This window comes from Lynx rufus, unplaced genomic scaffold, assembly GCF_022079265.1.
Source record: "Lynx rufus isolate CCGP_SWC_20201006 ecotype Redwood Valley unplaced genomic scaffold, mLynRuf1.p SCAF_13, whole genome shotgun sequence".
Classification (NCBI taxonomy): domain Eukaryota; kingdom Metazoa; phylum Chordata; class Mammalia; order Carnivora; family Felidae; genus Lynx; species Lynx rufus.
In genome coordinates, this window is record NW_025814827.1 from 5,173,013 (window position 1) to 5,195,994 (window position 22,982).

The 22,982-nt window shown below is 35.5% G+C and overlaps 1 protein-coding gene across 1 annotated transcript in view; it reads left to right on the forward strand.

Annotated features, from left to right (window-relative positions):
- MYO9A (myosin IXA) overlaps nt 1-22,982 on the forward strand; it is a 253,196-nt gene that overhangs the window by 24,595 nt on the left and 205,619 nt on the right. The window contains exons 3-7 of the mRNA XM_047074849.1: nt 874-968; nt 7,380-7,442; nt 16,192-16,291; nt 17,766-17,822; nt 21,981-22,078. Of these exons, the coding sequence (XP_046930805.1) occupies nt 874-968; nt 7,380-7,442; nt 16,192-16,291; nt 17,766-17,822; nt 21,981-22,078 (413 nt within the window). The remainder of the gene's footprint in view (nt 1-873; nt 969-7,379; nt 7,443-16,191; nt 16,292-17,765; nt 17,823-21,980; nt 22,079-22,982) is intronic.

Below are 22,982 nucleotides of genomic sequence, written 5' to 3' on the forward strand. Positions count from 1 at the left end.
CAGAGCCCAGCATAGGGCTCTATCTCATGAACCATGAGATGATGATCTGAACTGAAATCAAGAGTGGCCACTTAACCGATCGAGCAATCTAGGCACCCCTAAAGTTGTAATTATTTTGATGTAATTATTCTGCTTCTATCTCCTTGTTATTTAATTTAGTAAGATCTAAAAAATTATATATTGAAATATAGTAAGAAAGTTTGCTGGCTCTGGGATGTAAAAGTTAATTTTAAGGAGTGTTAAATCTTTATAATTAAAATTTATTAAACTTTTAAAAAAAATATTTATTTTTGAGAGAGCATGAGCTGGGGAGGGGTAGAGAGAGAGGGAGACAGAATTTGAAGCAGGTTCCAGGTTATCAGCACAGAGGCTGATGTAGGGCTCAAACTCTTGGACCGTCTGAGTCAAAGTCTGACAATTAACCGACTGAGCCACCCAGGCACACCTAATTAAGATTTATTTTACTGAAAAGCATAAAATACTTGTTTTTTCAAAAATTTTTTTCAACATGTATTTATTTTTGAGAGACAGAGCGTGAATAGGGGAGGGGCAGAAAGAGAGGGAGACATAGAATGTGAAGCAGGCTCCAGGCTGTCAGCACAGAGTCTGACATGGGACTCAAACTTGTAAACCGTGAGACATGACCTGAGCTGCAGTTGGACGCTTAACCAACTGAGCCACCCAGGTGCCACTCTTCCTACTTGGTTTTATTTCAACTATTAGTTTTTCTCTTTTACTTTACCTAAACCATAGGAGTCTGAAGTTAAAGAAAATTGCTTTTCTACTGTCTCTTGCATTTTGTATCTTTGAGCTGACCTAAGTAAGATTTTCCATTTTTGAAATGAAATTAACAAGAACTATTTATTTTGACAGGCCTTTGGAAATGCAAAGACAGCTCATAATAACAATTCAAGTCGTTTTGGCAAGTTTATTCAAGTAAATTACCAAGAAACTGGCACTGTACTTGGGTAAGTAGCAGTAATAGGCTTTGGAGTATGTTTGTATTTTTACCATTGTCTCTTCATAATCCGTAGATTATTCATTTACTCTTAATGAGCATAGTGAAACTGGTGTCTACTAAGTTTTTTCTTCTAAACTTTTTTTTGTTTCGGAAAAGTTCAAGCCTGAGAAAAGTTCAAAGAATAGTGTAGCGCTTATATACCTTTTTTAAAAAAAATATATAACTTATTGTCAAATTGGCTTACTTACAGCACCCAGTGCTCATCCCAAGTGCCCTCCTCAATGCCCATCACCCATTTTCCCCTCTCCCCCACCTCCCCACCCACCCTCAGTTTGTTCTCTGTATTTTAGAGTCTCTTGTGGTGTGCCTCCCTCCCTCTGTGTTTGTAATATTTTTTTCCCCTTCCCTTCCCCCATGGTCTTCTGTTAGGTTTCTCAAGATCCACATATGAGTGAAAACATATGATACCTGTCATTCTCTGACTTACTTCTTTCACTCAGCATAATACCTTCCAGTTCCATCTACGTTGCTGCAAATGGCATGATTTCATTCTTTGTCATTAGCACTTACATATCCTTAATGTAGATTTATTAATTATCAACAATTTGCTGCATTTGTTTTATCTCAGTGTGTTATGCATACATTTATTTTTTAAAATTGTTTTTGAGTAAGTTGGGCATATAATTTGACCCCACATAGGAATCACAGCCACATTTTCCTATATAATACTTTTTAAGAAATTAAATATGTTACAATAACATTAAAACAATTTTTTTGTAATGTTTGTTTATTTTTGAGAGAGAGAGAGAGAGCCAGAGTGCAAGCTGAGGAGGGACAGAGAGAGAGGGAGACACAGAATCCGAAGTAGGCTCCAGTTTCTGAGCTGTCAGCACAGAGTCTGATGTGGGGCTTGAACTCAGGAAATGTGAGATCATCACCTGAGCCGAAGTTGGACGCTTAACTGACTGAGCCACCCAGGTGCCCCTCCAGTAACATTTCTTACATAGTGTGTAATCAGAGTACCTCTGGTTGTGTCAGCAATATACTTCCTAACTTTAAAATAACTAATAAGCTTTATTTTTAGAGCAGTTTTAGGGTCACAGCAGAAATGAGTAAAAAGTACAGAGTTCCCATATACCTCTTTACTCTATTCCCCAGTTTCCCATGTTAAGAACATCTTGCATTGGTGTGTTCCATTTGTGTTGTATATTCTGTGGATTTTGACAATTGTATAAAGACATGTATTCACCATTACAGTATCATATGGAGTAGCTTTACTGCCCTAAAAATCCTGTGTGTTTTGCCTTTTCATCCCTTTTTACTCACTAACCTTTGGCAACCACTTATATTTTTATAGTACCCCTAAGTTTTGCCTTTTTCAGAATGTCATATAGTTGGAATCATATAGTGTATGGTCTTTACAGTTTGGATTCTCTGCCTTATTCTTAAAAAAAATTTTTTTTAAATGTTTATTTTTGAGAGAGAGACAGAGAGAGGGCGGAGCTGGGGGGGGTGGCAGAGTGTGAGAGGGGGAGGAGCAGAGAGAGGAAGACACAGATTCTGAAGCAGGGTGTAGGCTCTGAGCTGTCAGCACAGAGCCTGACGCAGGGCTCAAACTCATGAACCTTGAGATCATGACTTGAGCCGAAGTCGGATGCTCAACTGACTGAGCCACCCAGGCACCCCCTTTGCCTTAGCACTTTGTATTAAAGTTTGTTCCACACCTTTCATGCTTGATTTTATTGGGCTAATGTTAAATGTATGTATTAATTTGGAGATAATTGACATCTTGGGCTATTTAGAAATGCTTTTAAGTTTTTGTATTTCTTATTTATTCCTAAGTATTTTAATGTTGTTATTAAAAGTGTGATTTTTCTCTTGCATTATATCTTCTAGTTGTTTGAAGATATATATGAAAGTTACTGATTTTTATATTTGTATCTTATTATCTTATTTTTTGCATTTTACTGTCGTATCTCTTACCTTTTCTTGGTATATATGCAAAAATAGATATTTTTACCTTTTTTTCTGCTCTTACATCTTTAGTAATTTTCTCTGTCTGATTCCAAGTAATTTTGTTTCAGACCTTTATATGAATGACTTTACTTTTTTCCACTAAGTAAAATGCTGGTTTTAGGACATTTTATCACATTAATGGATTAGTATCGATTTAAATTTTCTGTGAGTGGTTTTCTGAGTAACAAAATGATATTGCATTTTATCAAATGCATTTTTCATATTTGTGGAGATTAGCATAATCTTCATTCTGAGATATATCAGTGTTATCATTATTTTCCTAATATTGAATCATTTTGTGTTCCTGGGAAAACAGTCCCACTTGGTCAGTACAAAATGATACGTACACACACACTCACATACATACGTACACAAACATATTTTTGTAGACACATATAAATTGGTTCTATTCTGTTTTCTAGTTTTTATTTATGATTTTTGCGTCCATACTAATAAGTGAGATTGGTCTTTTTCTTTTTTAGGCTATTTTAATTACGCTTACTATTTTACTTCTTTTAATTTTAAAATTTTGACCAAAACTATGTACATTCTCCCCCTGCCAACAAAAACAAAACAAGAAGGATAAATCCTTCTTCAGTGATAAGTTTCATAACTTATTTCCTTTCTTATTAAAACTATGTTTCCAAAGGTACAGTTGGTACTTTTACTAATAAAAATGGGATGCAGTCAAGTTGTCAAGTTGTACTTTTCTAGTATTTATGATTGTGATGCAGGAGAGGTTGATAATAGGTACAGTAGTATATATTGCTTTGTAACTTACAAAATATCATTATATATATTCATTGATTCTTAAGACAATTTCATGAAGTAGGAATGGCAGATGTTTATTTTCCCATTTTATGAATGAAATCCTGGCTCTTACATGTTAAGTGATTACCTAAAATGGTTAATCTTTTCTCTTACAACAGTGATGAACAAAAATCTTTATCTTGAGTAGTAAGTCAACAGATACATATTGAAAAAATTTTTTTCATTTCAAAAATTTCTAACTCTTAGCAAATATATGTTAAACATTTTTCTTTCATTTTATCATTCATTGGGCAAACATTTATGGAATTTATTTCTAGTACCAGGCACTGTGCCAAGTGTTGAGGACAAAAAAATATATATACACTTGTCCTCTGCCATTAAAATTCTCATAGTCTTTTTGGGAAGACATGTTTACATAAGAGGATTACAGTAAGTGAGGTAAGTACAGTGATTAAAGCACGCGTCTGGGAGAGTTCACAAAAAAGGATTTTTATCTTGGGTCTTGAAAAATTGCTAAGAAGAAAAAGTGGTAAATCACATTATCGATTGAGGAAATGAATGGAATCATAACAAGAGCTTGGTGTACTTGAGAAGTTCAGAGGCTATAATGGTCAATTGGTTTCAGATTCTGAATAAAGCTCCAATGTTTATAATTTACCCTTTTGACATTGGGAAGGAGATTTTAAAAATTTTATTATATAAAATGTCAAACATAGAAGTAAAGAGAATAGTACAAGGAATGCCCATTTGATTAAACAGTTATCCTGTTTTGCCATATATACTTCATCTATTTTTTTCTTTTTCTTTGCTGATGTATTTTAAAAAACAGTCCCAGGTAGATATAACATCAGTTTACCCATACATACTTTAGTATGAGCAGCAGTGAAAGAGGAATAAAATGAGTAGATCTTATTTTATAGGTAAATAACTCTCAGAGCAGTATAACTTATGGATTGGAGGGGAGGAAGGAGAGATGTCTAGGAGTATGTTGGTATAGCTGAAAGAGAGAGGCTTTTAGTTAAAATAGATCTGGTATCCAGTCATAGTTCTGTTTACTAGCTGCATGATCTTAATATCTTTGAGCATCAGTTTCTCCACTTATGAAATAGGCAGTAATATTTGCCATGCAGAGTGGGTGTAAGGGTTTCATATACTATGTAGAATCTAAAACACAAATGAGTAAACAGAAAGCAGATTTATACCTATAAACACACAGAACAAATTGATGGTTGCCAGAGGGGAGGAGGATGGTGGAATGGGCAAAATGAGTGAAGGCTGCCAGTTATGATTGAATAAGTAAGTCATGGGACTAAAAGGCATTGCATAGGGAATATAGTCAATGATACTGTAGTAGTGAGGAACCGTAGCTACACTTGTGGTGAGCATAGTATAATGTATAAACTTGTTGAATCACTATGTTATATACCTGAACACCTGAAACTAATGTAACATTGTCAACTAAATGTTGACATAGTCAAATAAAATAAAAGAATTTAACATACTAGTTTATGTTAGTTCCCTTTGTCCCATCTTATACAGATAAGACCCTGTTTCAGTAGTTTAGAGGTGATGATGTTTATTCAGAGGAAATGATGCATTTTTTTTTTTAATTTTTTTTTCAACGTTTTTTTTTTTTTTTTTTTTTTATTTTGGGACAGAGAGAGACAGAGCATGAACGGGGGAGGGGCAGAGAGAGAGGGAGACACAGAATCGGAAACAGGCTCCAGGCTCCGAGCCATCAGCCCAGAGCCTGACGCGGGGCTCGAACTCACGGACCGCGAGATCGTGACCTGGCTGAAGTCGGACGCTTAACCGACTGCGCCACCCAGGCGCCCCGGAAATGATGCATTTTAATTGCTGGTAGTGGTAGTGATAATGGGCTTACAAAGAAGGCACATTTGAGCTTCATTTTCGTTTGGATAAAGAGTGGGGATAGACTGTAGAATTAAAAGTGGAAAGAAGAGCATGAACAATGCAGTCAGGAGTGAATGGTGTGCTTGTGGAAATAACCTGTATGTGGGAGTGACTGAAATACTGAGCATGCAGTGGGAGGGAACTGATGGCAATAAAAGCTCCAAAGTCAGATTTTGACCCCACAGAGGTTTGTGCTAAGTAATTTGGATTTAGTAGGCTAAAGCTTTTAAATTTCAGACCATAGGAGCCTCTTTTGCAGTGGGAGCTTAACTAATTGCTTCAGTTTGGTAATAGGTATTGAAGACTTGAAGTGGTGGGGTACAGGCTGGATAAAGAGAATAACATATCAGATGTTTATGTTTCAATTCCTCATTACTTTTAGGGTAAAATCCATTCTTCTGGCATATGGTATATTGGTTCTTCTTGATCCACTCCACTTGTCTGTCTCATTCTTTAGCCATGTTAACTAATTATCTTCCTTGATGTTAAGTACCCTCCTTTTATGCGTTTATACAATGCAGTTCTCCTTGCCTTCTTCTGGTCAGTCTTTCAGATTTTAGAGTCATTTAGTCAGTCATCAAATAGTTTTTGTGAATGTTTACTATGTGCTGGGAACTCACCTCTATATGAATTGTTCCTTATGTAATTTTTTCCTTCTTGGATTGAGTCTTACCTATCTCTCTTAGTATATCCATAATATCGTGGTCATTGCTCTATAATAAACCCTATACCAACTCAGTATGATAGCTCCTTGTTTACATATTTCCTCCACTAGTTTGTAAGCCTCTTGAGAATAGATAGTACATCAGTATTTTCATATTTGAACAGTGCTTAGTACAGTGCCCAATTAATGAATACTTAACTGAGTAAATAATAAATGAATAGATTACAGAATGTGGTAGTAGCATGAGTATGTTAAGAAATGTGTCTTTGAGCCTTATTTAGGCATCTGACGAAAGTATAATATCTGGAAGAATGTGCAGTGGCATGGTATCTGGGTGGCTGAGTCAGTTAAGTGTCTGACGTCAGGTCATGATTTCACGGTTCGTGAGTTCAAGCTCTGCATTGGGCTCTCTGCTGTCAGCACAGAGCCCGCTTTGGATCCTCGGTCTCCTCTCTTTCTGCCTACCCCCTTCCCTGCTCACACTCAAGTGCGTGTTCTATCTCTCTGTCTCTGTCTCTCTCTCTCTCAAAAAATAAACATTAAAAAAAAACACAAAGGGTTGCCTGGGTGGCTCAGTCAGTTAAGCATCTCGACTCCTGGTTTGGGCTCCGGTCATGATCTCACAGTTGGTGAGTTCGAGCCCCATATCAGACTCCATGCTGAGAATGTGGAGCCTGCTTCAGATTCTCTTTCTCTGCCCCTCCCTTGCTCATGCTCTCTCTCAAAATAAATAAACTTTAAAATATTTTGAAAAGAATGTGTAGTGGTATATGAACCTGGAAAGAAAGTAAAGTCTATGCCATGGGTGGGTCTTCTGTGCCATGTTTTGAACTTGTGACTTTATTTTGATTTATTGACTCCCCTCTGCCAAAGACTTAACGAGTTTATGAATTTAACGCAGATAACATTGCCAGCATTTATAAAACAGTTGTAATGGTAAATGTACTAAAATGATATGGATAGTATTCTTCGTACTTTTGCATCTTCTATGAAACAGTGTTTATCTACCTTAAGCTTTATTGTTTATATCAACCAATTTTATTTTTCTTCTAGTGCCTATGTTGAAAAATATCTACTGGAGAAGTCCAGACTCGTTTATCAAGAGCATAATGAACGGTACAGATTTTTATTAGTATAATTTAATTAAGTTGACATTTGTATTATGCAGATCAACTTTTAGGATGTTTGTATATTATGACTTTTAATTCAGTTTATACTGTGTAATCCCTTTATGTATAATTGCTGTTACTATCATTGGCAGAACATTGCACTTTTTCAGAGGCTGCTAGGAGTTTTTTTTAACGGGTACAAGCGTACCTTGTTTCATTGCACTTCATAGATACTGTGATTTTTACAAATTTGTTTGTGGCAACCCTGTGTTGAGGAAGTCTTTTGGCACCATTTTCCCAGTAGCATTTGATCACTTTGTATCTCTCTGTCTCAAATTTTGGTAATCCTTGGAATATTTCAAACTCTTACATTATTATTATATTTGTTACCATGATCTGTGATTCATGATTACAACTAGCTGAAAGCTTGGATGATGGTTAGCATTTTTTTTTTTTTTTTGGCAATGCAGTGCTTTTAAATTAAGGTATGTACATTGTTTTTTAGACATAATGCTATTGCATAGTGAAAAGACTATAGTGTAGTGTAAACATAACTGTTATATATACTGGGAAACAAAAAAAAAATATTTGCCTCATGTTATTTTGATATTTGCTTTATTGTATGTAGTGGTCTGGAACTGAAACCCACAAACAGTTATCTTCGAGGTGTGCCTGCACGTGGAACTGTTGCCATTTCTAAATTCTAGGCAAACTGTCCAAACAGGAAAACAGTGGTATCTCAGATTATTGCTTTTTGTGAGCATTGTGCCTTTGGGCTTTTCCCCATGTCTTAGTGTTCTATTTCTAATTTGAGAAAATTTTTAATAAGGCACTTAATTTTGTTATATGAAGTATACGGGACTTCAGAGATGATATCTGTAACTTTGTACGGATGAAGAAACCAAATGTCAGGGGAAAGAAAGACCCCAAATATAAGAGCAGTAAATGATTTGCTTCATGCTACAATGAGACAAAATAAAGTTAAGAATCAGAGTTTGAAGTTAAAGAGACCTACATTCAGGGGCACCTGGGTGGCTCAGTTGGTTAAGCATCTGACTTCAGCCCAGGTCATGATCTCACAGTTCGTGAGTTAGAGCCCCGCGTTGGGCTCTGTGATGACAGTTCAGAGCCTGGAGCCTGCTTCAGATTCTGTTTCTCTCTCTCTCTCTCTCTCTCTCTCTGCTCCTCCTCTACTCATGCTCTGTCCCCCTTCTCTTTCAAAAATAAATAAACATAAAAAAAAAAAGAGACCTACATTCAAATATTGACTATGCCTTTGGCAGCTGTTTCTTTAATATTTATTCCCATTATACAGATAGAAGACAAGAGTTATTTGGAGGAGTAAATGAAATAACATTTATAAAGTGTTTAGGAGCAGCTTGGTGGCTAAGTCAGTTGAGCGTCTGACTCTTGATTTTGGCTCAGGTCATGATCCCAGGGTTGTGGTATTGAGCCCTGCATCAGGCTCCGTGCTGAGCATGGAGCCTGCTTGGGTTCTTTCTCTCTCTCTCCCTCACTTGAGCTTGCTGTCTCTCTAAAAGTAAAAATAGGGGCGTGTGGGTGGCTCAGTCAGTTGAACGTCCGACTTCACCTCAGGTCATGATCTCATGGTTCCTGAGTTCAAGCCCCACATCTGGCTCACTGCTGTCAACGCAGAGCCTGCTTCAGATCCTCTGTATACCTCTCTCTGCCCCTCTGTCACTCTCAAAAATAAATAAATGAAACATAAAAAAAATAAAATAATTAAAAAAAATTTAAAAAGTAAAGTGCTTAGTGTGGTCCTTATATAATTAAAGTTCAGTAATTAATAGCTAAAATTATTGTAATGAATATCGTCCAGGTTAGGACTAGAACTCAAGACTGTTAATTTTTCTGTGGCTAGCAGATGAGGAAATTTAAATTAGAAGTTTTTTGAAATGAGGGGAAGGGAGTTTTAGGAAGAGAATAGCTTCATAAAGATTTGTAGAGCTAAAAGATACTGCCATGAGAAGATTATTAGTAACTTTTTCTAACACATTTTAATGGAATGGTAGGGATATAGCATGGTTTCAACAATGGGAGGGAGATAAATAAGATCCAGAGTTTATAAACTAATTCACTATTATTTTGCTGGATTCTATTTGTGGATAGATGTATAATCTTTATTATGTGTTGCTGCGTTTGGGTTGCTAGTATTTTGTTGAGGATTTTTTTATGTCTGTATTCATAAGGGATATTGCTGTAAGTTTTTTTGTTTTTCTCCTGATGTCTTTGGTTTTGGTATCAAGATAATACTGTCTCATAAAATGAAATGGGAAAAGTTTGGGAAGGATTGGGTTAATACTGTTTTAAATGATTGGTAGAATTTACTAGTGAAGCCATCTGGTTCTGGGGTTTTGGGGGAAGTTTTGATTATTAATTCAAACACTTTAGTTATTATAAGTCTCTGTAGATTTTTTGTTTCCGTTTTAGCCAGGTTTGAAGATTTTTATCTTTCAAGGAATTTGTCCGTTTCATTTAATTCATCTAATTTGTTGACAAAAAAAATTATAGTATTCCCTCATAATATTTTTTATTTCTAAAAGACTAGTAATAATGTTTCCCCTTTTCTTCTTGAATTTGAGGTTTACTCCTATCTTTGTTTGGGCTGCTATAATAAAATACCTCAACGTGGGAAGGCTATAAACAATAGGAATTTATTTCTTAGAGTTCTGGAGGCTGAGAAGTCAATGATCAAGGTGACAGCATGGTTGCATTCTGGTTAGAGTTCTTCCTGGTTCATTACTCATACCTTCTTGCTTGGTCCTCATGTGGTGGAATGGGATAGGGAACTCTGTAGGACTTCTTTTATAAGATTACTAATCCCATTCATTAGGGCTCTACCTGTCATGACCTAATCAACCCCAAAGGCCCCACTTCCTAATACCATTACCTTTTGGGGTTAAGATTTCAAGATAGGACTTTGAGGCGCACACATTCAGACCATAGCAATCTCCCCCACCTTTTGGGTCAGTTTAGATAAGAGTTTGTCAATCTTGTTGATTTTTTGAAAGGACCAAGTTTTGGTTGATTTTTCTGTTTCCTGTTGCCTATTTTATTTCCCTTCTCATGCTTATCACTTTGTTCTGCTTGCTTTGGATTCATTTGCTCTTCTTTAAATTAAAAAAAAATTTTTTTTAAGGTTCTTAAGGTGAATGGTTAGATTTGAGTTCTTTCTTCTGTTTTAATATGGGTTTACAGCTAGCTATAAAGACCCACTGAACATTGCTTTAGTGGTTCCCATGTTTTGGCATGTTGTATTTTTGTTTTCATGCATCTCGGTGTATTTTCTAATTTCCTATGTGATTTCTTCTTTGAACCCATTGTTATGTAGGAGTGTGTTTGTGACTTTCCTTCTGTATTTTTGAATTTTGGAAATTTGTTATTGGTTTTTTATTTCATTGTAAGGTCGTTAGAGAACATAGCTTGTATGATTTCAGTTTCCTTATGTTTATTTAAACTTTATTAAAATTTTTTTTAAGGTTTTTTATTTTTAAGAGACAGAAACAGCACGAGTGGGGGAGGGACAGAGCGAGAAGGAGACACAGAATCCTAAGTAGGCTTCAGGCACAGAGCATGATGTGGGGCTCAAACTTACAAGGTGCAAGATCATGACCTGAGCTGAAGTCGGACGCTTAACTGACTGAGCCACCCAGGCACCCCTATTTAGACTTTATTTATTTATTTTGAGAGAGAGAAAGAGAGGGAGGGAAGGAGGGTGGGAGGGAGAGAGACAGAATCCTAAACAGGCTTCGCATTGTCAGCACAGAGCCTGATGTGGGGGGCTCAAACTCATGAACTGTGAGATCATGACCTGAGCCAGAATCAAGAGTCAGACACTTAATGAACCACCCAGATGCTACAGTCCCCTTACATTTATTGAGATTTGTTTTATAGCCTAACATTTTTTTTTTAAGTTTATTTATCTTAGAAAGAGAGAGTGAGTGCACAAGCACGCTTGGGCACAGAAACAGGGAAGAGCAGAGAAAGCGGGAGACAGAATCTGAAGCAGGCTTCAGGCTCCAATCTGGCAGTACAGAGCCTGACCTGGAGCTTGAACTCACAAACCGTGAGATCATGATCTGAGCCGAAGTTGGACACTTAACTGACTGAGCCACCCAGGCACCCCAGATAGTCTAACATTTTCTAACCTGGAGAATGTTTCATGGGTATTTATCCTGCTGTTGTTTGATGGAGTTTTCTATAGATGGCTGTTAGGTCTGGTTGGTTGTTAGTATTTTTCAAGTTTTCTTTTTCCTTGTTGATCTTTTGTCTTGTTCTGTTTATTATTGAAAGTGAGATGTTGGAATATCTCAGTACTATGTTGAATTTTTTTTTTCTCTTTTTTCAGTTTTTTCAGTTTTTGCTTTATGTAGTTTGAAGCTTGTTTTTATATGTATTTATATTTAGAATTGTTACATCTTTTTGACCAATTAACCCTTTTGTCATTATAAAATGTCCTTTGCAGCTAGTAATAATTTTTGTCTTAAGGTCTATTGTATCAGATGTTAATATAGACATTTCAGCTTTCTTTCACTTATTTTTTTTGCATGGTATTTTTTCCATCCTTTTTACTTTAAGCCTTTTTGTATCTTTAAATCTATAGTGTGTCAGTTGTAGATAGCATATAGTTGATTTTACTCATCTTTGGACTCGAGTGTTTAATTAATTTATACTTAATATAATTGCTAAGATAGGATTTATGAATGTTATTTTGCTATTTGTTTTATATATTTTTATGATGTTTTAGTTCTTCTATTCTCCAGTTACTGCTGTGTTTGGATAAATAGATGTTTTCTGTGTACCGTTGGCATCTCTTATTACATATTTCTTAAGTTATTTTATTTAAAAATTTTTTTTTTACATTTATTTATTTTTGAGAGACAGAGAGAGAGAGAGAGCACAAGTTGGGGAGTGGCAGAGAGAGAAGGAGACACAGAATCCGAAGTAGGCTCCAGGCTCTGAGCTGTCAGCACAGAGCCTGATGTGGGGTCTGAACTCATGAACCGTGAGATCATGACCTGAGCCGAAGTTGGATGCCCAATCGACTGAGCCACCCAGGCGCCCCTTAAGTTATTTTCTTAATGCTTCCCCTGGCAATTACAGTTAACATTTTATCAATCTTCTTTGGAGTAATAACTTAATTTTGATAATGCACAAATAACTTTGCTCCTGTGTAGCTCTGTTCCTTTTCCTCTCCTTTGTACTATTATTGTCATATAAATTACATCTTTATAATGGTAGACCCATCAATACAGATTGGTCATTGTTTTTTGGCTGGTGTCTTTGAGATCTAATAGGTGGGAAAAGAATGACAGACAAAAACCTTAAATACATGCTATCTTTTATATTTACTTACATAGTTGCCTTTTTAGTGCTATTTATTTCTTCATGTTTAATTGAAAATTGTCTGGTCTCCTTTCATTTCAGCTAGAAAAAGGCCCTGTAGCATTTCTTATGGGACCCATCTGCTAGCTATAAAGTCTCTTAATTTTTGTTTATCTGGGACTATCCTAATATTTCCTTTATTTTTGTAGGATAGTTTTGTTGGACATACAATTTTTGATTGATAGTGTTTTTACTCTCAGTACTTAAAAGTTTGTTATCCTTCTGGTGCCATGGTTCCTGATGAGAAATCTTTTATTAGGATTCCTTGATTAGCATATCTTTTCATGGTGCTTTGAAAATTTGTCTTTGTGTTTAAATAGTTTTAATTTGTCTAAATGTCAATCTCTTCAAGTTTTTTTCCCTGGAGTTTGTTGAGTTTCTTGGATGGCAGTTGTTTTTTCATCACATTTGGAGAGTTTTTGAACATTAGTTTATCAGATATTCTTTTTGCTCCTTTCCTCTCTTTTTGGGACTCCTATTGTGCGTGTGTTGGTGTCTGTTTAATGGTGTCCCACAGATATCTGAAGCTCTGTTCAATTTTCTTCATTAATTTTTCTTTCTCTTCAGACTAGTTTCAAATGACCTGTCTTCAGGTTCACTGATGCCTTCTGCCCACTCAGGTCTGCTGTTGAGTGCTTTTAGGTAGTTTTTCATTTCAGTTATTATATTTTTCAATTCCAATTCCTTTTTGATTATTTTTTTAAGTTCTGTATATTTATTGATAGGCTCTATTTGATGAGACACTATTCTACTTTCCTTTAGTTCTTTCACATGGTTTCCTTTGGTTCTTTGAACGTATTTAAAATAGTTGATTAAAAATCTCGTGTACCAAGGCTTCCTCACGGACTGTTATTATTGATTGTGTTTTTTCTTTTGTATATGCTATACTTTGTTTCTTTACATGCCTCATACATTTATTTGAAAATTGGACATTTCAAATAATAATTGGACATTTAAAATAATTGTGTGGCAGCTCTCGAAATGAGATTCTCCTGTTCCTACTGTTTGTGGTTGTTTTTGTTTATGTTTGTATCATGACTTTTTGAACTAATTTCATGAAGTCTCTGTTCTAAGTGTGGCCATTCAGGTATCTGCTTGGTTAGCTTAGTTGTCAGCTAGTGATAGAACAGAGATTTGATTAAATGCTTGGAAACTAAATCTCTTAGTCTTTGCCTCAGGGCATTCTGTTTGTATTGATTCGTTCCTTTAATACTCAGGCATTTTTTTTTTGATATCAAAGTAGATTTTATTTTTTTATTTTTATTTTTTAAAATTAATTTTTTAATTTTTTAAAATTTACATCCAAATTAGCATATAGTGCAACAATGATTTCAGGAGTAGATTCCTTAATGCCCCTTACCCATTTAGCCCATCCCCCCTCCCACAACCCCTCCAGTAACGCTCAGTTTGTTCTCCATATTTATGAGTCTCATCTGTTTTGTCCCCCTCCCTGTTTTTATATTATTTTTGTTTCCTTTCCCTTGTGTTCATCTGTTTTGTCTCTTAAAGTCCTCATATGAGTGAAGCCATATGATTTTTGTCTTTCTCTGACTCACTAATTTCACTTAGCATAATACCCTCTAGTTCCATCCACGTAGTTGCAAATGGCAAGATTTCATTCTTTTTGATTGCCGACTAATACTTCATTGTGTGTATATATATATATAATATATATATATATATTATATATATATATATATGTATATATACCACATCTTCTTTATCCATTCATCCATCGATGGACATTTGGGCTCTTTCCATACTTCGGCTATAGTCGATAGTGCTGCTATAAACATGGGGGTGGCATGTGTCCCTTTGAAACAGCACACCTGTATCCCTTGGATAAATGCCTAGTAGTGCAATTGCTGGGTCATAGGGTAGTTCTATTTTTAGTTTTTTGAGGAACCTCCATACTGTTTTCCAGAGTGGCTGCACCAGGTTGCATTCCCACCAGCAGTGCAAAAGAGATCCTCTTTCTCCGCATCCTCGCCAACTTCTGTTATTACCTGAGTTGTTAATGTTAGCCATTCTGACAGGCGTGAGGTGGTATCTCATTGTGGTTTTGATTTGTATTTTCCTGATGATGTACACTCAGGCATTTTATAATTCTGCCTTTGCCGTTACTTCCTGCATGTGTATCCCTTCAAGGTTAGCCAGAGGTGAGAGTTCAGTACCCTCTTTGGTCTTTGCCGAGAAGACATGAAGCCCTGGGCATGTGCACAGCCTTACGTATGTGCATGGCCTTCTCGATTCCTAGGAATATAGAATTAGAATTAGAATATAGAATTAGAATATTAGAATATAGAATTAGAATATTAGAATATGGAATTAATTCCAATTTTAATTGGAATTAAAAGCTGGTGTGGAGATCACATTTCCCTTTAAATTTTTGTTAACCCGTTGTTTGCCCCAGCATTTATTCATTGTTTAATGTAGCTGATATGCTTCAAAAAATTGCCTATAATTTTCTACCAGTGCCCCTGGAGAAAAGGTTTTCACGCTGGGCTAAGTATGAGTAATGTCAATAAAGGCAGTTTTGAACTGTCTGGCTTCTTCCAGGGAACCACCAGATAGTTTAAATAATGATATTTCTCAGAGAATGAGGCTTTTCAATGAGCTCTAACCCTGTTCTGCTCTCTTTTGAAAGCTGCCAGGCTATTGGGGTCCATCACCATTATAAGCTAGTGGTTTTGAAGGCTACCATGGATCTGGTGGACAGGAGATGGAATAGGGCAAGTTAAAAGGCTACAAAGGTTGGATTTTTTACTGAGATTGGGCTGTTTTTCTTATGTAAACACTCCTTGGATTGCTTTAAGCTTTGAGGTATTTTCTAGAGTTCTGAAAAAGTTGATTCTGACAAATTTGCCAGTTTTCTAATTGGTTTTATGAAGGAGAGAATTTTCAGGTCTTAACCTTTGCCATATAGCTGCCTTCACCCCTCTCTTTTGAATTTACCATCCAAAACATCATTTATTTTGTAATACTTAAAATATTGAACTTACCACTTTTGCATTAAAAAATGAGGTAAAGTCCAGGGCGCCTGGATGGCTCAGTCAGTTAAGCGGCCGACTTCGGCTCAGGTCATGATCTGACAGTTAGTGAGTTTGAGCCCTGCATCAGGCTCTGTGCTGACAGCTCGGAACCTAGAACCTGCTTCAGATTGTCTCCTTTCTCTCTGCTCCTTCCCCGCTTTCATTCTGTCTCTCTCTCTCTAAAAAATAAATAAACACTAAAATTTTTTTTTTTTAATGAGGCAAAGTTGAAACATTTTATTAACATTTGCTCTTTTTTTCTGATAAATGACGACTATAGATCACGTCCATTCTAAAGCCATACTCTGTTTCCAACAGGAACTATCATGTATTTTATTACCTCCTGGCAGGAGCAAATGAAGAAGAAAGATTAGCATTCCATCTTAAACGACCGGAAGAGTATCATTATCTAAATCAGGTGAGGATTCATGAAAAGTATTTTGAATGTTGGGCATTATTAAATTTTAGCTCTTGAGAAAAGTTTTTTTTCCTAATACTTTGTTCTCTGAACCTGGTAATAGACATTAACTAGCATTTTCATACATGCCGCCTAAAAGTTTATGTGATGCGCTTCTCAAATTTAAAAATTATTATTACTTTCAGTTGTAAGAAGTTAGTTATATGTGTGCCCTTTGCTTTTTGTGAGACTCTTTCAGAGAATAATAAACTGTTTATATACATACCTACACCTTAATAAAATGGGTTGGTCTTTTCAAAGTGATTTACCTTTTATCGACAAGAGCATGCTAAATGTCACTAATAATTAATGTTTGTCCTTCGCATGGGATTACTTGAAACCTTTTTTGTATGTTTTGAAGTCTAATACATATGCCTCTTTGCATGATATTATGATACTAACTTAAAGTATGTTTTTTTTTTAATTTAGTGAATGATCCTATTTAGTATGAAATTCATCAAAAAGAATGACTTACAGAATTTGTATCTTTCTCTGAAACTCAAAAATTCACCCCTAATTAGGGAGTAATTTCTCCCAGTTTTTCATTACAGTAGTTTCTCCAATTTTATTACTTCTCATATTAACAAAAATTCTAGAACCAAAATCAATGAAATTGGTATGACAGTAGATCACTTAACAGAAAGACATTCCTTGTTTTTTTGGATCAAGACAAGATGTAACATCCTTGGAAATAAATGTCTTTATGGTAATTTAAAAAATGTTTATGGAGCTTTTGTAAAGAAATTGACATTTGATGATAGTTTGTAGTAAGGTTATGAAATGAGTATCCTAGACTTTTCCCAAGATACACAGCATGCTGTGTAATGATATTTCTTAGTTTTGAAACTACCTATTTTATATAAGCTAATATAACTTTGTTATCAAATATATCAATTTCAAGATGATTTAAAATTTCACTTCTTGATATAAATACTAAACATTTCCACTGTGTAAAAATTAAGTAGATTTAAAAAGTTACTGATTTAGCTTCTGACCTTTTTCTTTCCCCTGTTTAAACAATTTGCATATATTTGGGTGATTAAATATTTTCTTTTTAAAAACTAATAATTACCCACAAATGAGCTGATAGTATTATAGAAACCCAGAGCTTATTAATTCTTCTTCCAGATTTTTTTTTTTATCGGTGCCCATACCACACATATTCTTGTCCTAAAGGGGTCAGTATTCATAGAATGTAAGATTGATCTATTAATACAAATCTCAGAGTTGCTGGACAACAGCATGTATGGATTCGTTGTAATGATATATGATCTCCCAGAATCTGAATGTTCACCTAGTTGTTTCTTGTTTTATGCTGCTACACAAAATAACTTTCTTTGGGTAGCAGCAGTGCTAACTGAATATTATTTCTAAGAGATAATTAGAGAAGAGTAATAACCATTACTTCTACCTAACTAATCTGCCTTACTTTCAGATAACAAAGAAACCCCTCAGACAGAGCTGGGATGATTATTGCTATGACTCTGAGCCGGTCAGTACAAGTACCTAAATATTCTGTGTTCCTGTTAAAGGACCCTCACTCACCTTGCTCATTTGCATCTATCTCATGACTTAGAAAGAAAATCAGCTGAAATACAAAGACTCTAGGAAAGAAGAGAAATTAATGTTTAATTTCTTTGAATTGATTTATTTGTATGTGTATAGTGTGTGGATTAAAAACCAGTCAATTTACTTTTTAAAACTTTATTCTTTTGCTGCTCATGTTTAGTCTATATTTATTTTGACAATAAATTGATATGCATTCCTGATTTCAACAGTGATGTGGATTCTTATGAACTACAGGGTGTTTTTCCTTGAGATATATTTTTTTCAGTATTTTTTTAGTGATTTCATTACTCACATGTTGTGAGTAGTATGTGTTGTTTATTTTAAAAAGTTATAGTCTTCCTGTTTTATGTGTCAGTTAACAGTCTTTTCACATGATGGATGCATGTACATTTTTCTTTGAATTTTTTTTAATAGCAAGAGAGGCTATCATTTTCCAAATATTAAGAATTGAAATTCTTATAAATAAGATAAATAATGTTTAAATTAAGTGATTTAAGGGCATTTATGATGTAGGGCATATATGATGTATGATTTAAGGGCGTAAAATGAGTAGGTAAATTTAATTTTATTTGTTACATTTTATAAAGGCAAGTTTGTAATTATAAAGAGAATATAAAAAATCTTTTTCCTGCCATTCCCTTTGTAATGAGGTCAGATATAAAAGGCTGAGAATCTGCACTCGTCTATATCTATTAACTAATGAACTAATTTATTAACTATTCCCTCTGGAAACATAACTTATCTTCGTCCTTGCTTTAAATAACCATGACTTTAATTTTCACTGCATGTGTTTACAACCTCCAGTAATTATAAAACTGTTTCAGAGAGTTGAGAAGGATCAGGAATTATGGACATTAATTTTTCCTTCATACAAAGTTTAATTGCATTACCTTTTCATTATATATCAATTAATTTATGGTTTCAGATTTAACATTATGGAAAATTAAATTTAGACATTTAAATTTATAGATTCTGATAAATTTTAGTAGAAAAAATTATGCTGTTTTGCCACTCTTGAGAAGTTTCCACCTTTCACCTATTATATCAAGTGACTGATCTGTTGGGAAGTAGGTAGGAGACTGGTAGACTCATATAGTAAATGTAAGACTTGATTGCCTGTAAAGAGCTTATTGTGACGTTATGAACTGATCTGCTGTTATTTAGTCTGAGTCATGCTTCAGGATTTGGGCTCTGAAGCAGACAGACCTGCCTTGATGACTGGCTTACCCATTTACTAGATTTGAGAACCTGAGCAGGTCACGTAACTCTTGTTTCCATTGTCTGTCTAAAGGGATAACAATGTTCTTTAACTTTTGTGAGTATTAAATTAGTGCAGGAGTGCCTGGGTGTTTCAGTTGGTTGAGCGTCCAACTTTGGCTCAGGTCATGATCTTGTGATCTGTGAGTTCGAGCCCTGTGTTGGGCTCTGTGCTGACAGCTCAGAACCTGGAGCCAGCTTCCGATTCTGTCTCTCTCTCTCTGCCCCTCCCCTACTCACACTCTCTCTCTCTCTCCCTCTGAAAAATAAACATTAAAAAAAATTTAAAAATAAATAAATAAATTAGACAGTGCATCTAATAAACAGCTTGATAGAGTGCTTCTTAGTACTTCATAAATGTACAGTACATGTTCCCAATGTTGCTGCCACCTTTGAGATCATCATTATCTCCATCTTTTCTTTTTAGAATTTTATACCCAAATTCTTCTACTCCTTTTATACCTTTCCTTTTTAAAAAAATTTTTTTTTTAACGTTTATTTTTTTTTGAGATAGAGACAGAGCATGAACAGGGGAGGGTCAGAGAGAGAGGGCGACACAGAATCTGAAACAGCCTCCAGGCTCTGAGCTGTCAGCACAGAGGCTGATGCGGGGCTCGAACTCACGGACCGTGAGATCATGACCTGAGCCGAAGTCGGACGCTTAACTGACTGAGTCACCCAGGCGCCCCTATCCTTTTATACCTTTCATCACTAGCCTCTTGCTGATGTTTTCAGTCTATTATAGTTTGAATAATTTCTGTTACTTTTTCTTACAAGTTAATTGATGAAAGCAAGCAGTCAATATGAGAATCTTTTGGTTTATCTTCCTAGCCCTCCTCAGAGTATATTTGGGGCCAAACTAAACTTTGTGTCCCTCTGAGTTATGAGAACTTATGTGACTTAGCATTATAAGAAGAGAGATGGTTTTTTTTTTTTTATTTTTTAAAAAAAAAAATTTTTTTTTCAACGTTTATTTATTTTTGGGACAGAGAGAGACAGAGCATGAATGGGGGAGGGGCAGAGAGAGAGAGGGAGACACAGAATCGGAAACAGGCTCCAGGCTCCGAGCCATCAGCCCAGAGCCCGACGCAGGGCTCGAACTCACGGACCGCGAGATCGCGACCTGGCTGAAGTCGGACGCTTAACCGACTGCGCCACCCAGGCGCCCCGAGAGATGTTTTTTTTTTAAAAATGTCTTACTTATTTTTGAGAGAGCGCAAGTGGGGCAGGGGCAGAGAGGGAGGGAGACGGAGGACCCAAGGCGGGGCTCTGTGCTGACAGCAGTGAGGCCGATGTGGGGCTCCAACTGGCAGAATCATGAAATCACGACCTGAGCTGAAGTTGGACGCTCAACTGACTGAGCCACCCAGGTGTCCCGAGAAGAGAGGATTGTTAAGGATTGTTTTGTAATGTGTTCTGTATTATCATACATGTAATGGAGTAGTATAAATGATCCTGAGGAGAACTGTGATGAGAAAATTGCTTTTAACAAGGGACCAGTTGTTGCCCATTTTATGTTGGTTTAATTCCTATTAAGAGGTATCCTATTAAATAAATAAGCTCAAGCAGCTGGTGTTGCATGAGGGCGTGCAGAGGATTTAGAACTGGATAGATTTTCATTTGGCCACTCCTGTCATTTAGGTGAATTATTTAATCTCTGAGCCTGTTTTCTTCCCAATTGAATGTATATACCCCTAAATGCCTCCTTGTGTTTATATTTTAAACTATATCTAGTTTAACTCATTCTTACAGGGTTGAAAGCAGGGTGTACATGCTAGATACTTGATAGCCTAAAAATAATAAATGAGTACTTTCTCAAAAAGGAATATTTCATCTAATTCAGTACTTGTTCAGTAATTCACTGACTATATATTTACCTTAATGATTATCCACTTTTTTCTTGGCACTGACTTGATGCTAGAGATCTTCAGTGAATAAAACAGATTAACAGTTAATGCATGTATTGAGAACTTGACGCAACCTTCTACAGTATCTTCAAAAAGTAAATATGTGTGAGGAGGTGCTTGAAAATGTAGGTGTAAGGGAATGTGAGCAAATACAGTAAAGGGCTCTAAAAACCTATTTGTTATTTTAAAGATACAGATTATATATATGTTTGACTTTTTTGGTAACTGAAATGCAAGGATTACCCGAAAAAAGTAGTATTTTTTTATTTGGTAGTTCACAGCTATTTTTATGCACTAATATGTATTCTTTGCAGATTTTTAATTTTCATGTATACTTTTTTTGCTGATTGATAATCATGTTTATATTATTTCATTAGGAACTATTTTTATATCTAATACTGATATAAACATCTTTATATAAAACTAGGCTTCATTTCTCAACTAAATTACTGCCTCTTCTAAAATTTATTTTTGTGTCTCCGGATCTTGTTTAGCATCTTGCATAGGGATAGGCATTTATTAAATATTTGTTGATTAAATAACATTTGTTTGTGGAATTGAGCTCTCTTAAATGCTTTGGATCTTCAGGACTCTTCACCATTCAAAATCAAACTTGGTATCAGAACATTTTATATTGCTAGCTCTTTATCTTAAGTTGCTTTGAGATCCTTGCCTTGGTGATTTGTGAAAGGAAGAAAAAAAGGTAACTTAATTGTTATTTTGGTAGGTATGTGTTTAGTTTGCAAATGCAAACCTGTCATAAGAGTTCTAATGAATTTGGCTGTGTCTAAATATTTCACCAGCTCTAATTTTTATACACAGGTATACTTACCTAGAGTTACTATTATTTCTGAGTGGCCTACCTTATATTTCAATAGGTAATCTTGATTTCTTCCCCTTTTTTCTTTAATAAGCAGGATTGCTTCTCCGTAGAGGGGGAAGATTTGAGGCATGACTTTGAACGCTTACAACTGGCCATGGAAATGGTAGGATTTCTTCCCAAGACACGAAGACAGTGAGTTTATTTATTGTACTCTATACCATTGGTAGAGAACAAATCACAATGTATGGTTAAGAAGTTCCTCTTCCTTGGTCCTTTGAAAGAATTTTCTAATGGATATTGCTGAGCTAGTGCTTCCTTCTCCCTTGTTAAGCATTACTTAAAAGACCTGTTATGAATTGCTTTTTTAATTATAAATTCTTTGAAAATCTCTTAAAAGTTGGAGCTCTTCTTCCTGTAAAATGTGCATCCATAAATATTTGCATGCAATTGTGGGAATTCATGGTGCTCCTAAAGCCTGTCCATGGACCTTATTTAAAAACTTGCTTTAGGGGCGCCTGGGTGGCGCAGTCGGTTAAGCGTCCGACTTCAGCCAGGTCACGATCTCGCGGTCCGGGAGTTCGAGCCCCGCGTCAGGCTCTGGGCTGATGGCTCAGAGCCTGGAGCCTGTTTCTGATTCTGTGTCTCCCTCTCTCTCTGCCCCTCCCCCGTTCATGCTCTGTCTCTCTCTGTCCCGAAAATAAATAAACGTTGAAAAAAAAAAATTAAAAAAAAAAATAAAAATAAAAACTTGCTTTATAATGCTATTTTTATAGTTTCTTATTTTCTGCGTCATTGAGCTCTAATCCTAAGGCATGTGTACCTCTCAATAAAACATAATTTCCCTGCTTTTCCTCTGTAAATTTATGTCTGTACTATTGTACTAAACATATTTTGTTCATTATAAACAAAATAGAAATGTAAAAAGGTTGAAATAAAGATGAAGCAAATTATATTTAAAATAAAACAAACTTTTTAAAATTAAAGACAAATAACCTGACTCTCACCAGAAAAGAAAAAGTAACAGAACTATTTTTTTGAGACAGGAATTGAATTATGTCAGATGTGATTATATTGTCAACTTTTAATCTTATACTAA